The 14,591-nt window shown below is 43.7% G+C and overlaps 1 protein-coding gene across 1 annotated transcript in view; it reads left to right on the top strand.

The window, feature by feature from the left end:
- LOC144762947 (fucolectin-like) overlaps nucleotides 1-13,248 on the top strand; it is a 55,215-nt gene extending 41,967 nt beyond the window's left edge. Inside the window, exons 3-4 of the mRNA XM_078648246.1 lie at nucleotides 7,143-7,446; nucleotides 13,083-13,248. Of these exons, the coding sequence (XP_078504372.1) occupies nucleotides 7,143-7,446; nucleotides 13,083-13,248 (470 nt within the window). The remainder of the gene's footprint in view (nucleotides 1-7,142; nucleotides 7,447-13,082) is intronic.
- The last annotated feature ends 1,343 nt before the right edge of the window (nucleotides 13,249-14,591 follow it).

The following is a 14,591-nucleotide window of genomic DNA, read 5'->3' as shown; positions in this document are numbered from 1 at the left end:
GGCAGCTATCCAATGGTAGCTACATAATGTTGAATGATCACAGATGTTGTGGCATGTTGTCAGGAAAAGCCTATCTACTTAGTGTGTCAGCCAGGGTCACTTGTTGTATGCAAGTATTGTTTCCAAAAAGCAAGACAGGCAGGGAGTCGGCGTTATGGCCTTCACTGAATATCTCTTCTATACGAATTGATACTTTAAGCAGAATAAAAGCCATTCTTTTGCAAAAAACGGGGCCACTGACCTCGTCCAGCGAAACGTAGGATCTGCAAGTCGCAAGGACTTCTGCGGAGATACATGCCCTATTATTAATAAATTGTCCTATACATTTCATATAAATGTTAGGTCGTATCTTAAACATGTCTGATACAAGTGGTATTGCACCTGTATTTAAGACGATTTTTTGGGGAGTGTTAGCACCCGTTGAAGCAGTCCTAGGCATTTTTCTAAATTTCGTGCACTCTGTGTTCGGCGGCCAGCCTCTCATTTTGGGACTCGTAGCAGGAATTCTATTTTTATTCCTTCTGCTCCGATATGGCAAGTCCGGTCACCAATGATAACCAGACTACCATGGAAGACGCTCTCCTAGCCATGCGGTACCGTGACAGAATTATGCAGATTCTTGGCTTGGCTCCTTTAAGAGATCTGAATACCACATGGTTCCTTTCGTTCAGACCAATCTGACAAGATTGCATCTTACCTGTTCTGCGATGCCTGCTTTGCAGAGAAGAATGCGTGTTAGACGTTTGCCTTACACTTCCATCACCACTGCCAACGGATGTTGACGCTTTGCTAGGTCCGGTAACGACTCATGCATCGTGTTGCCCCCAACGGCTGCCAATCCTGATGACGGCATTCATTGAGCTCTCACCGGCAATTCCAGCTAATGGTGAGGTATGTGGAACAACAGGCACACAGGTACCATCTACTGCGAACATTGCTAATGGGGCTGATGCTGACGGCGATGCTTCTCATATGTGCACAATTGATCTACTTAATGAAGTAGTTCCACTTTCACCTACTGTGGTAGATGATTTCTTTGCCAGCTTAGACGATTTGCTGTTTTCTCCTGACACCGAGAATAACTTTTGAAATCTACACACAGCGTTCCATGAACTCTGAAATTCGTCCTTCGCTTTTCAAAAGCAAACCTTCTAAATTGGGAACTCTATTTCTACGATTTAATTTGAATTTTTTCAAAAAGTGAACTTTTTCCTTTTGGCACAGAATAATCTGCTTAAAGTAGAACTGTTCCTAGAGAACACGAAATTCTTTTAAACACTTCCTAGAGACAATATTTGGCCTTGTCCTAAAAATCAAAACAGTATATATTATTTGCTATGGGATGGTCTCGACCTTCTTTTTTCTGTACTTAAGAGCCATTTCATAAATGTAATTTCGTGATTGATTGGGGTAGCATTAGTCTTTTCACGTTATATATCATATATGTAAACACTTTTCTCAAATGCGTACCGTTTATACTCATTTCATGTACAGCCTTTTCAAATGTGTTCTTTTATTTTGGGGGATTGTAAACACATGCTTTAGATATGTTTTACTCCCTATAATTTAAATTTAGTAATGTTGAACTTAATAAAGTGGAGTGGGTGTTGTATATGAATTTAGGACCCTAGTGTAATTTTCCTGATTCATGCCCATATATAGGTATAAATCACCCTATCCTTATATAGGCATAGAAATCATAACCATATTTAGACTTAGCCTATGCAGTCCAAATACGGCATGGCTACTTCCACTAGTTCCGAGAATCTACAACGATTTCTTGGAAAACCCGCCTTCAGCAGTCAGGGACTTCCCCTTGCTTGAATATTGATTTATCCAAGAACTCATGGAGTTTTCAAAGAACTGAGTCTTTGATGACGTTATTATGTCCAACCCTCGTCAAACTCGGCACCTTCAAGGTATAAATATGCCCACATTTGCCCAGGCAAATGCACAGTGGTTTGGAGCAGTTCGACTATCTACTTGCCCGACGCATCTGGCCGCAGCAAGTGCCGAAGGAAGCCGACCTTCCAGCAGACACACTGAGAGAGACGCTGTCCATTCTCTTGCTGAGAATTCCAGCTCCAGTGTTTCCAGGCTACCCTTGGGGGTTGCTGGTAAATCGAGTCCTGAGAGAGAGATACCAGACCTCCTTCATTCTAAAACCAAGGTACCGAGCTGATTAGGCCCTTAGAGAATTCTTGGAAAAGATTCTTGGCAAAAGAATACTAAACTTAAGCTACACCTCACTTACTTCTTCCCTCGTACTAGACCTAGGTTAGGTACACCAGGGTAGGCGTATTTTAGAAGCACCAGTTGAGTACTTTTAGTCATTATTTATTAATGAATGTATTTTATGTTATTTTACATGGCTTAGAAATCATACCATGCTTTTACAGTATTATTTTATAATACTCTTCGTACTGTATGCATTGTACTTTGCAACCAGTATTACGATTGTAGCAGTTCATTTCCTCTGCATGAGAAAGAAGACTGTTCAATAAATACTTTTATTGAAAACGCCCGCCTCTCTATTTATCTACACCTCTGGTGAAACGAAGCATGCACGGTTGACTGAGTGAAATAGCTATCTATTGTTTCCGCGACTCTAGAGATACTTTTCTTATTCTTGGGAAACAAAGTTGTCATGTTTATGCGGTTGTCAAAAACGAATCCCTTCTTGTAAATTCGAGAAAGTTTCTAGTGACCTCCGAGCTAGCTGGCACTCACAATTAAGTCTAATATATTCGATAGAGACCTAGTCAACCTCAGTCCTACGTCTAACCTATAGGATAAATTATTCCAATGCGCAGAGCCTAATGGGAATATAGGAACTACGCTACAAAGTGACCATGAGAAACCAAAAAAAAGAATTAATTAAAGGTATTTTTTATAACTCTTGACAATAGGATATGCCAGTGCAAGCTCACTCATTGAAAACTATCACAATGTAGGCTTAAATAAATAGAAGATATAATATAAGTGATTACATCAAGAATTCCTGTATTATTTATCACTAAACAGCACCTAATCACTTAGCACCTGGAAAATAAGTCATACTAATGTTTAATCACGAGTGTAGTACAATTGCTTAAGAACTATACACTCAGATTAGTTTGCCACCTTTACTAGCGTTTTAACAATCTTTAAAATTAACTACTTTTGGTTATTTCCTCGAACTCGAGCCTTCAGAAAACCCCAGACTTTCAGGCCAAAAGGAAGGGGTGAAAAACGTGTTGACTACATCAGCCTTAAAAGCTTCCAAACTCTATATTAACCATCGTACTGTAGGATACCAGAATTATATTGGAAACGTAAGTCTTTCAAACCAGGATATATCACTAAAGAAGTATTTGGAATCATATTGTGTGTATCTGAAAACAAAATGGATACTCTGGATAACTGAGATCCTTGGCAATGGCCTTTAAATTATTTTCAAAGTTTTGCTGTTTTTTTTTCATACTTTTCAACTTTTGCATTACATGCTGCTCTATACTCATCGGGAAACATACACTCTATACAGTGAAACAATTTTGGCAAACGAGAGGTGTTGTAGGCCCTACCTTTAAGGAGTGTAACATTCTCCCCACAACTGATAGCAGGCAGAGTACTGGCAAGCAGGCCTACTGTTGGTTCAGCCTAATAAACACTTCACATATTTCTGTAGCACAGATCTGGTTGAGCACAGTACCCTGCAAGCATCTGCAGTAGAAGAGCACAATGCACAGGTCCCTGGTTTACAATGTGGGTGTGGACATGCTGAGGGAGCGGGATACATTGTGATGCACAGGAAGCCCATGCAAAGTTATGAAAGGTTCAGTGACATCCCTGGCCTTATAATGAACGAATACTGGCTGTGCTGTTCCACCTAAAGAAGGGATGGCTGGCTCAATGGCGGAAGTAGGACTATATCCTTGAGGAAGTGGAAGTGAAAACCTCAGAATCCGGCCTTAAAATCCACCAGCTGAGGGTGTGACATCCATGTAGAATAGCTGTGCTAGTGAAGCAGTCCCATGTGGGGCACGTAAAGGTAATGTGTGGTGTCTAAGTTATTGAAGTGGGACAAACAAGTAAATGTTTTTTTGTGAATGGCCACTTTGGTTCAATCTGGATATCAACATAGATATGATTGTGCTAACTCAATATATTTATAAAATACCCTTAATGTGTCCTCTGTCAAAATGCTTTGTTACAATCACCTCCTAAACTTGATTGTTGATTGTTTACTGCATTTATCATGGCAATATATATTTAACATAGGCCCACTGATTTTCCAAACCTTATCTACTGTTCTAAGATATAAATAGTAATTATGTCATGGCATAAATTGTATTGTATTGTAATTGCATTTATATAGCGCTTACTACCCCTGACGAGGCGTCGAAGCGCTTTTTCGGCGGGTAGCACGCTACTCCGGGACCCACAGAGGATTAGTGTTGAATTAGTATAGTGAAACATGCAAGTACATTTTAAGTGGTGAATAGGTTAGTCAGTTATTTGGATTTGGAATTATAGCAGAAGGATAGATGAAATAAGGTAATTTCAGTGGTGTATATTAGTCTGTTACTTGGAGTGAGAGGGATAGAGGATGGATAAAAGGAGAAGAAAGATTTGCATTCATATAGCACTTGTTACCCCTGATGGGTGTTGAAGTGCTTTTTGGCGAGTAGCACGCCACTCCGGAACCCATAAAGGATTAGTGTTGAAAATTAGTATAGTATAAATATGAAGTAATTTGAGTAGTAGATATGTTATTCAGTTATTTGGGCAGTATATTAGTATAGTTGAATATGGAACATGGAATTTGAGAAGTGAACATGTTAGTCTGTTAATTTTTATAGAAAAAAAGGATAGTGGAGGGATAAAAGAGTGAAGGGGGTTTTTTTTTATGAGAAAAAGGGCAGCATTTCTGTCCCTAGTCCCGATCAGTCTCGAACAGGCACAAACAGGCAACTACCCTTGTCCTCTCCACCCTTAGCCTCGACGCCCGGGCTGAGACGCCCTAAGCCTGGCCTTTTTTTAAGCCCTAGTAATCAGGTGACCCCTTCAGCCAATGGGAACCCTAGCCCTAACATTATCCAATCACAACATTAGCCCTAACTTCTAGAACCAATAGGAGACCAGGACCTTGCAGCCAATCTAAACCCTAGTCCAAGCACCCAATCAGTTCAAAAACCCTGATCTCTACGTCCAGTAAAGGCCCTAGCCCTACCACTAGTCCCAATCCAAGTCCAAGCAGCCAATGGTACAGGTAGCCCTAGTCCCTACTTCCAATAGCAAGCCTAACCCTACTCTTAGTCCCACACCTGGTCCAACAACCAATCACACCAGAAGCACTAAATAGCTACTTCCAATTGAAGGTCTAACCCTAGCCCTAGTCCCAACAACCAATAACATAGGAAGCCCTAGTCCCTACTTCCTATAGAAATCCGAACCCTAGCCCTAGTCCCAACCCTGCAATGATTGAATCACAGACCGAGAAACCAGTCAGAACCCTCAAATACCCAACCAATGAGGACATTAACCCTAACCCAATAGAAACACCAGATACAACCACCAATCAGTGTACACATGTGCCAACCACCAGCACACCATATAAGGTCCCAGCAACCTCAGACAAGGTTTGCTGGCCAGGGAGTTGGAAGCTGCTTGCTCCTGTTCAGAATCTCCTAGGAGACAGACAGGCTCAATCCACAACTTTGGACTTCAGCAGGTAAAGGCTTCACTAACTCGAAATCTAACAATACTGTTTGAATAAAGCTTTACTCCCCCTGCTGGCCAAAAAACGAAGTGCACGGGCCCCAGTAAATACAGCTCACAGAAGCACCCTCTGATGTAGAAAATCCCTGTAGCTAGGGGGGGGCAGGGGGGCTGGCCTCACTGGCTTGTGAACACAAAATGGTGGCTGGGGGTGCACTGTTTGAGCACACAGGCCTAAGCACAGAGCAAAGGAGAAATTTGGAGGGAAAACAGATTTGTCACCAAGGAATTAGAGGGACAAACTACAGAGGTTGGACTGCAAATCCCACAATTCAACACACTAAATGAAGGCAATCATGGGCAGGGAAAACCACACATTTAAAACCCAACACAGGTGATAAAATATGCAATTACAGGCAGGATAAAACTACAATTTGTAACTGTAACAACCACAGGCATAGACAGTAAACACAGAAAGTGAAAATCGTTTTTTAAACAGCTTTTTGTCTTGGGAAGAGACAGCACTAGTCTGTCTCCTTACCACTTCCTGGACTCTGCTCAAAGCAATCTGGGGCACATGTGGGCTGCAACTCACAAGATGGAGGAGAATGATTTGGGGTGCACCCAGCAAGGCCTTCAGGGGCCTGGGCAGGTGTGAGAGGAGGGCTCAGACTTGCCTGGTAGCTGAATAGCCAATGGTCTGCTGGCCTGGGGGTGGGGTTTGGGCAGCTGCTTGCTCCTGTTCAGAATCTCCTAGGAGACAGACAGGCTCAATCCACAACTTTGGACTTCAGCAGGTAAAGGCTTCACTAACTCGAAATCTAACAATACTGTTTGAATAAAGCTTTACTCCCCCTGCTGGCCAATAAACGAAGTGCACAGGCCCCAGTAAATACAGCTCACAGAAGCACCCTCTGATGTAGAAAATCCCTGTAGCTAGGGGGGGGCAGGTGGGCTGGCCTCACTGGCTTGTGAACACAAAATGGTGGCTGGGGGTGCACTGTTTGAGCACACAGGCCTAAGCACAGAGCAAAGGAGAAATTTGGAGGGAAAACAGATTTGTCACCAAGGAATTAGAGGGACAAACTACAGAGGTTGGACTGCAAATCCCACAATTCAACACACTAAATGAAGGCAATCATGGGCAGGGAAAACCACACATTTAAAACCCAACACAGGTGATAAAATATGCAATTACAGGCAGGATAAAACTACAATTTGTAACTGTAACAACCACAGGCATAGACAGTAAACACAGAAAGTGAAAATCGTTTTTTAAACAGCTTTTTGTCTTGGGAAGAGACAGCACTAGTCTGTCTCCTTACCACTTCCTGGACTCTGCTCAAAGCAATCTGGGGCACATGTGGGCTGTTTTAGGAATGAAGATTGTCCTTTTGAAGCAACCACAGCTGGGTCTCAAATCATGTTCTGTTTACTTTCAGGTGAGAATGTGGCTCTTGGTGGTCGAGCCACCCAGTCAAGTATTCTTGCTGGGGAATGGAGTCACCAAGGTTACCTGGCACATGCAATCAACGCGATAGATGGAAATCAGGATCCCAATTTTTTACATGGATCCTGCACCCATACAGATTATCAACAAAATCCCTGGTGGAGGGTGGATTTACTGAAGCCACATAAAATGTATTCCATTTCCATCACCAACAGAAATTCTCATCCTGAAAGGCTGAATGGAGCAGAAATTCTTATAGGAAATTCCCCATCAAACTATGGAAATAACAATGCAAGGTAAGGTGTAAACTTTGTTCACTTTTATTTGCCATTTACAAATGACAGGTGCTTGTTTCGGTTCAGCTGTGGCGTTTATTGTATTACAAGACTTACATCTCCAGTCCTGCATGTGATCAGAGTAATGGATCCCCCATCTTGAAATGAAGAGTGTAAGTATTCAATTGACTAAATACATAATTGAAATGAATATTATGGAAAATAGGTTAGAGTAAGTACAATCTTAATACATGATTTCTACTCTGATCACGTGTAAGATATATTCCAGAGCATTTGTTCCGGTTTATGAGCTATATCTTACTTTTAAAGAGCATAATTTAATAATTGTTTTGTCACAATCAATGTTACTTATTTGTAAATAAGGACAGTACCTCAATTTACTTTCAGTTTGTTTTAGTTATTTCCTTCCACCAGGTCCTAACTGTATTCATTGCCTTGTGATCTGAGAAATGTTTTAGTCGTTGTTTATTTTTACTTTACTTAGTGAACTTTAGTATATAATTGTTTACCTCCACTGGCTCCTTACTTTGTCCTCCTCTGTCTTGCGGAACTCTACTAAGGCCTCAAACTTGTTTCTAAATTGAGCTCCGACTCCCCTCCTCATATTCACTCGCTGATTGTTGTAGTAAGTTGTTGATGGAGGTCACTGATTGCGCACACAGCGTACGCTTGTTGTGAGCTTGTCAATGGCAAGTGTGTTTGTGTGGTCCTTGCCCAGATAGTGCCAAAGGCAAAGAGAGCTGCCATAGTGGTCATCATGGGGAACTATGCTCTCTCAGTAGATATGACCTGGACTGCTTCCTGCAGCACCTTTCATGGTGTATGTTGTACATCTTTACAACTTACGAGTGGTGTGTTCTTACACCTGATGTAATAAAGGAACTTACTCATATTTTGAAAATTCGATTTCTGCCCAAACATACTTTTGGACAATAACCACTTAACGTGTGATTTCCTTGTTCTAGGTGTGAGATGCATTTATATTGCCAAGTCTACACCACTACCCATCTGGAGTGTCTAGCCCCCAAGCTGTCATATTGCCCACCCCAGCTCTCACTGCTTGCCTGTGGTTTTCTGTTCTCTCCCACAAACCCTGTTGTAGGGCTGAGGGCAACATTCTGGGCATGGCCTTCAGAGTCTTAGGTTGTAGCTCACAGAAAAGGCATCCATGGAAATGAAATAATGTCTCCAGTTCTATTGCTTCCTGGCCTTGTTGCAGCTTCTAGCAGTAATCGGGGGAGGACATGCATTGTGGGACTTGTGCTCAATGGATGCAAACGCTTATGTGCACTTCCACTCAAACCCTGTCAGGTTGCAGCTCGCCAGACCTGCCGCAGAGGAGAAGCGCACATTACAAACCAGCAAGAATATATCCTCTCCCCCGGGTGCCAGTGATATAATCATCCTTCATCAGTTTGATCAGCACAAAAAACTATAAAATGTACGTCCTCTTGCAACTAGTGCTGCTGACCAGTTCAAGTTGTCTTGGAGGTTGGAGCATCTCCCATTCAGTTAGTTTGCTCTTGGAACTTTCCTTGAACCCTTCCTCAGGACCTCCAGGACTTTGCACATCTTCGTCAGACACAGGGAGCAGAGAATCATAGTCACATATGGAATACTTGCAATGATGGATAGCCTCATGCTTAAAATATTTGAATTATAAATATGAATTAAAGCGAGAGAGTAGCACTCAGAGTAATGCCATTGCCGGTATGTAATTTAAGCATTACCGTTTCCCCCCTCCCTATCATGAATTTATAGCAAATGAGATTTAGCAAGTGAACACAACACGGACAACTGGCAGTGCATGCTGAACAGAAATAGTTTTTTTAATACATAACAGAAATTCAACTCTCCCTTATTCCTTCATAGGGGATAGAACCATGTATCCAATGAATATTTTGTTCTTCTGAGAGACTATAATGTTTAGGAAAGTTAGCTGAATCAGACCATGTAGCTGCCTGGCAAATCATGGAAATCGAAGCACCTTGCAACTTAGCTACTGTAGAGGACATACTACGGGTCGATCTTTCTTGGATTGCCAATAGACAGACTTGACCCTCAACTTCAGGGGCCTTTGCAATAAGAGACTTGATCCACCTTCTCAAAATCGCAGTTGCAGGTTTTTCTCCTCTTCTTCCTGTGTGGTCCTAGTCTGTCACTTATAGGGAGAATCCAGTTTGCTACTCGGGAGGCTGCTTCTGGGATCTGACGTCAAATGCAAGCTAGTAAGACTGCGCCAGCAGTCAGAGTTGATCCAAGTGAGCCGGGTGGTACACAGACACCCAGGCACCCGGCATCCGATCCACCGCTTCACTCTCAAGGCTCAAGGCACTGTTATGAACCCCAATGTACCCTAACATAGGCCTAGGTAGTTACACAACCTTTCACTTACATCTGTCCTACCGTTGTTCTACATAACGGGTATGACACTGACCTTTTACCTAGCTAGGAGCAATATGACTGTTGTGTGGTTTTTCTCCGAAAACTAACCCATGTATTATGCATGAAGATGCTCAGTATCACTGCAGAATTGCCATCTTCTGCATAATAAATCTGTATAAGGGTCACCTCTATCATCATCCTTGCCTGACAAGCCCACAGTACACTTTTAGGTACAACCCCTAAGGGTATCTTTCGGGTCTATAAGCCCTACATCTTCACTTGACAAACCAGTGCAGAAAGCCTGCCATGTTGACACACTGATGCAAGATGCTGTGGGCCCTGCACGCAGCAACTCCAGCACGCAGTAGTCTGACATCCCTTGTGGGGTGTCAATCTGGAGACCAAGATGGGGTCCTTTGCTCTCCCACTTCAGGTAATGGGTTGGCTCTGTCCTAAGGGGATTCTTGGCTACACACCTACATACATGCTAGGTATATTTAGGTACATCTGGTTAGGGTTTGCATCGTAGGAGTACTCATTATTACTGTTATGTATTTATATGCCCGCACATATTCATTGTTTTAACTCTATGGTAGAATTCTACCTTTTCTTTACTCTACTGGGGCTCATGACCATATATATATCTGGTTATTTCTAATGGTTTTTGCAGCACACGTATTTTATACTAGAATGACGCTGGTTCAATAAATGCTTATTGCAAACATCCCCACTTTTTATTCTGTGTATCTCTCTGAGACAAAGTAAGCACGAGTGACTGAGCGAAAAGTACTGTAGAGTTTCCACGATCCCTGAGGGGTCAGAATTGTCATGTTTGATAGTTGCCAGAAACTATTCGCTCCTTGGGAAGAGTAGCTCATAGTGGTACTGTGAGCTAGCTGGTCTACAGACTAACATATCCTTTCGGGTGCCTGGAATCAGTCTGGACACCAATCACCTTAGTTTATGTTGTCTAAACGTTCAGATCCTGTATAGAATTGTAGGAACTACACGACAGCACAGGCGCCTGGACCTCCGCAGCCTGTAATTGCCACTACTCCCGCAGCCCGGCGACTGTGCGAGTGCGGCAGCCGGCAGCCACTGCTAGAGAGCCTCAGGTGATCCGCAGAGGTGGCCTGGTTAGATCCGGATGCGGCTTGTGGACACACCAGGGGAGCCCCACTTGCCAGCACCTCTGCCACCAGTACCCGATGTATCGCTCTCGTTTGAACTACCAGCCCTCCACAGGCTCCTGCATCTCCCCAGCCTGCAGTACCAACTTGCCACACCACTGCTGCTGCACCTCACGCTGCCTCCCTCAACACGTCTCTCAACCATGTCTTCACTGTCCGAGGGGGAGTGAAGCAAACTGGGTGCTGATAGAGTGTAGTGTGAGCACATTTTTTTTAAACTGTGCCTTCCATTAAAGGCGTAAAGACAGAGGACCGCAGAGGCAGTTGGGGCAGCCAAGGTCACGGTTAAGGGACGTGCCCCGACTCGAACGGCCCTCAATTTTCTCCCTGAGGCGACTGATGTGACCTTGCCTGCCCCTGCCAACTTCAGCAAACGGTGCGGCAGGCTCTAAGGCTGGATCAGGGGCTTGAGTGGCATGAAGTCCTGAAGCAAGCTCAGTGAACCGGCAGACATTTGTGGAATGCCCAGCCCCCCCTTATGTCACCTTCTCTCTCCGGCCAACTGACCCCTGCTGCAGCCACCTTGAACGCAGTGATAGCGACCACAGCAGCTTAGGACAGCCAAGGATCAGGAGAGGGGCACAGCAGAAGATACCCCTAAAGTGAGAAGGGGCCTAGAGGGCTGCAGACTGCAGGGCCATCAGCTCCCACTGAGTGTATACCATACAGACACGGCCCCGACAGCCATATGGGCAGCCTCAGGAAACCATGCAGAAGCAGCCCTAGGATGAGCCCTAGGCATCAGCCTTAGGCAATAGTAAAAAGAGAGCCACAAACAAACAATAAACAACAATCAAGTCAAGGAGACCAAGGCAGCCAAGGAAACACAAGGGTCAGCCAGGGAGGGCCAGGAACAATGAGGTCAGGGAAATCAAGAAGGCAACCTCCCATGAACCCGGGCAGGTGACAAAAGGCAAGAAGAAGACACCAACAATCAAAGGTGAGGGAACAAAGCAGCAAACAGCATTAATCCCCCTCGACCCAACAATACAGGACACGCCAATGGAAAATCCTCTCCCAACCCAAAATTTACTCCAAATTCGACTTCCTAAAGGATGCAGGCTCCACCATAGTCTCATCCAGTAGTGGGATACAAGGCCTACAGGACCCCATTAATGTGACGTCCACCTCACGCCAGGCACACGGCGCAAGAGGAGCACTCACGGCAAACCCAAACAACAGCGGAGCAGGTCCAAGACACTGTCAGGCACCCAACAACTCACATTGCACAGGAAAACACTGCGGAAGGGAGGGGGGCATAGGCCCCAGATACACAGAAGCTAAGCAAGAGAGAGAACAGATTAAGAATGGCATTTGCATGGAATCTGTTGTAATGGGTACAGGTGAGATTACTAGTTTTATGACTGATGACATGTCAGTGTCATGCTACAGAAATACATGTGTGACTCTAAAGTATCCCTTCTTGCACAGAATCAATCCTGATCACAACACAGGCACCTTGCTGCTTTGCGTGATAGATTCATAATCATGGGCCCCTGGGCCCCCGCTGCACATCATCTAGTGCTCTGGTGTTGCACTTCACAAGTTGCTTTGTCTGCACTAAAAAGGCAAACGGGCGCGTTGGAGTAAATTATGACCTCCTACGTCCTGTGGTCACACAGGACGTAGGAGGTCATAATTTACTCCAACGCGTTCGTTTGCCTTTTTAGTTGCTAACAGGGGCCCAGTAATTAAAGTCTATCCATATACCCTTGGGTACTGGGACCCAGTGTATAGCTTTTAAATTTTCACCTTCACATTCACCGACACTGCACACTCAGCGAGTATACCAGCTCCTCAGTAATCTGGAGTCGCAGCACACCCGGGACACATTCTGTGTCACTGTGGTGGGCCAGATGATGAAGCATGTCACCAACTAGGTTGGTGGGTGAAGGCTTCATGACCAAACCAAATGGTTTGTCAACATGCGTACCCATTGAGTCCGTTCACACAACTTAGCTAGTCCTTCTTGATAAACAATGTATAAATAGAACACTGGAGTACAGAGTGTGTCAAACTTTAATGAATTATTTAATCTTTATCTGTTTATTGCTTCCCCAGGTGCGCCTACATTTCTGGAATCGGAGCTGGTGCCACCCAGACATTCTACTGCCATGGAATGGTCGGTCGCTATGTGAACATCATTATACAAGGCCGACAGGAGTGCCTTGCGCTTTGCGAAGTGCAGGTCTTTGCTGAACCGGAATTACAAAATCAAGGCAAATAAGGGCATTTATTCAAGGTCCTATTATTAGCCATACTCAATATATTTACAAATGTAATTGAGTATTGGAGCGCTCCTGAATCAATGTATTGAATACACACCAATTGTTCTTTAATTATTGTAGCGTTAACTTCTAGTTCAAATTACCACACTGAAATTATGCTGTTCATTTTCTTTCATTCGTTTCATTTAATTCCTTTTCCTTCCTTTCATTCTGTTCATTTTTATATTCTGGATTTATCTTTGTTAATTTTATTCAAAATATTTTCAAATGTTTCTTTCAGTTTAATTCAATAAAGATATAATTGCAAATGGTTTTTCATACTGTTTATGCATATTCTTCTATGTGACCACAAACTATTAGGGCACTTGTTAGAAAACTGACACACCAAAACACATCAGGCAGATTTACAAGAACTTGCACATCTCTGCATTTTAGCAGAGATGCGTCAGTTCAATTGCATCACACAAAAAAACCCTTGCGCCACCATGAATGTGTTGCATTTACAATACGGTGCACCGTGGATAAAGGATTGACAGATGCCTCACGAATCTGTTGTCGTAAAGGTAATTGCTTTGCTGGAGTCATGTCGCAAGCGCAACGCTTAGGAATGCCTATTCCTATTATGCTGCATCACTCCTTATGCATGCTTCAAGCAAGCGTAAGGTTTTGACGTAGTGGCATTGTGGAAGTGACACAGTGAAATCTTGTAGATTTCACTGTGTCACTTTTACGAGGCTTTCTTGTGTCGGAACGCCCACCCTGCATACATTATACCTGATGCAGGTATAATTTGATGAAGGGCTTTATAATGTGACGCATCTCCCTAGATGCCTCACGTTGTAAATGTGCCGCAACCTGGCGTTTTGTTTACGATGCCACTGCGTCACAAAAGTGATGCAACAGCGGCGTTAAAGTGTCACAAGGGGCTTGTAAATCTGCCCCATCCTTTTTCTTGGCTTTGTAGGATGGTATCAATAGTTAACACGTTAACACTATCAAGCTATTTGTGTTGTTCTTTATTCCACTTTATTTCGTGCTTGTGTGTGTGTACTCCAACCAAGCATCAAATATCACCATACATTGCAGCTTCCTGTACCCCTGCTCTGCCTGCAATGCAGGAATTGGCCTGAAGTAAGAAACGCTGCACAGGCCCTTGCCACCTGGCTGCCCATCTATTGCCTTTATACCAGACTAAGCCTACACCAGGCCTCTCTCGACACCCTTAGACACTGACTCAAATTCTGACTGAGAACCCATTTGTACAACTGCTCTTTCCTTGGCCTTTGCTGACATGTTCCTCACAGTAGAGTAACCGACTGCCCCCAGACCTACATATCTTCAG

Source organism: Lissotriton helveticus, chromosome 6 (assembly GCF_964261635.1).
Source record: "Lissotriton helveticus chromosome 6, aLisHel1.1, whole genome shotgun sequence".
NCBI lineage: Eukaryota > Metazoa > Chordata > Amphibia > Caudata > Salamandridae > Lissotriton > Lissotriton helveticus.
This window is presented reverse-complemented; position numbering and strand designations above follow the sequence as displayed.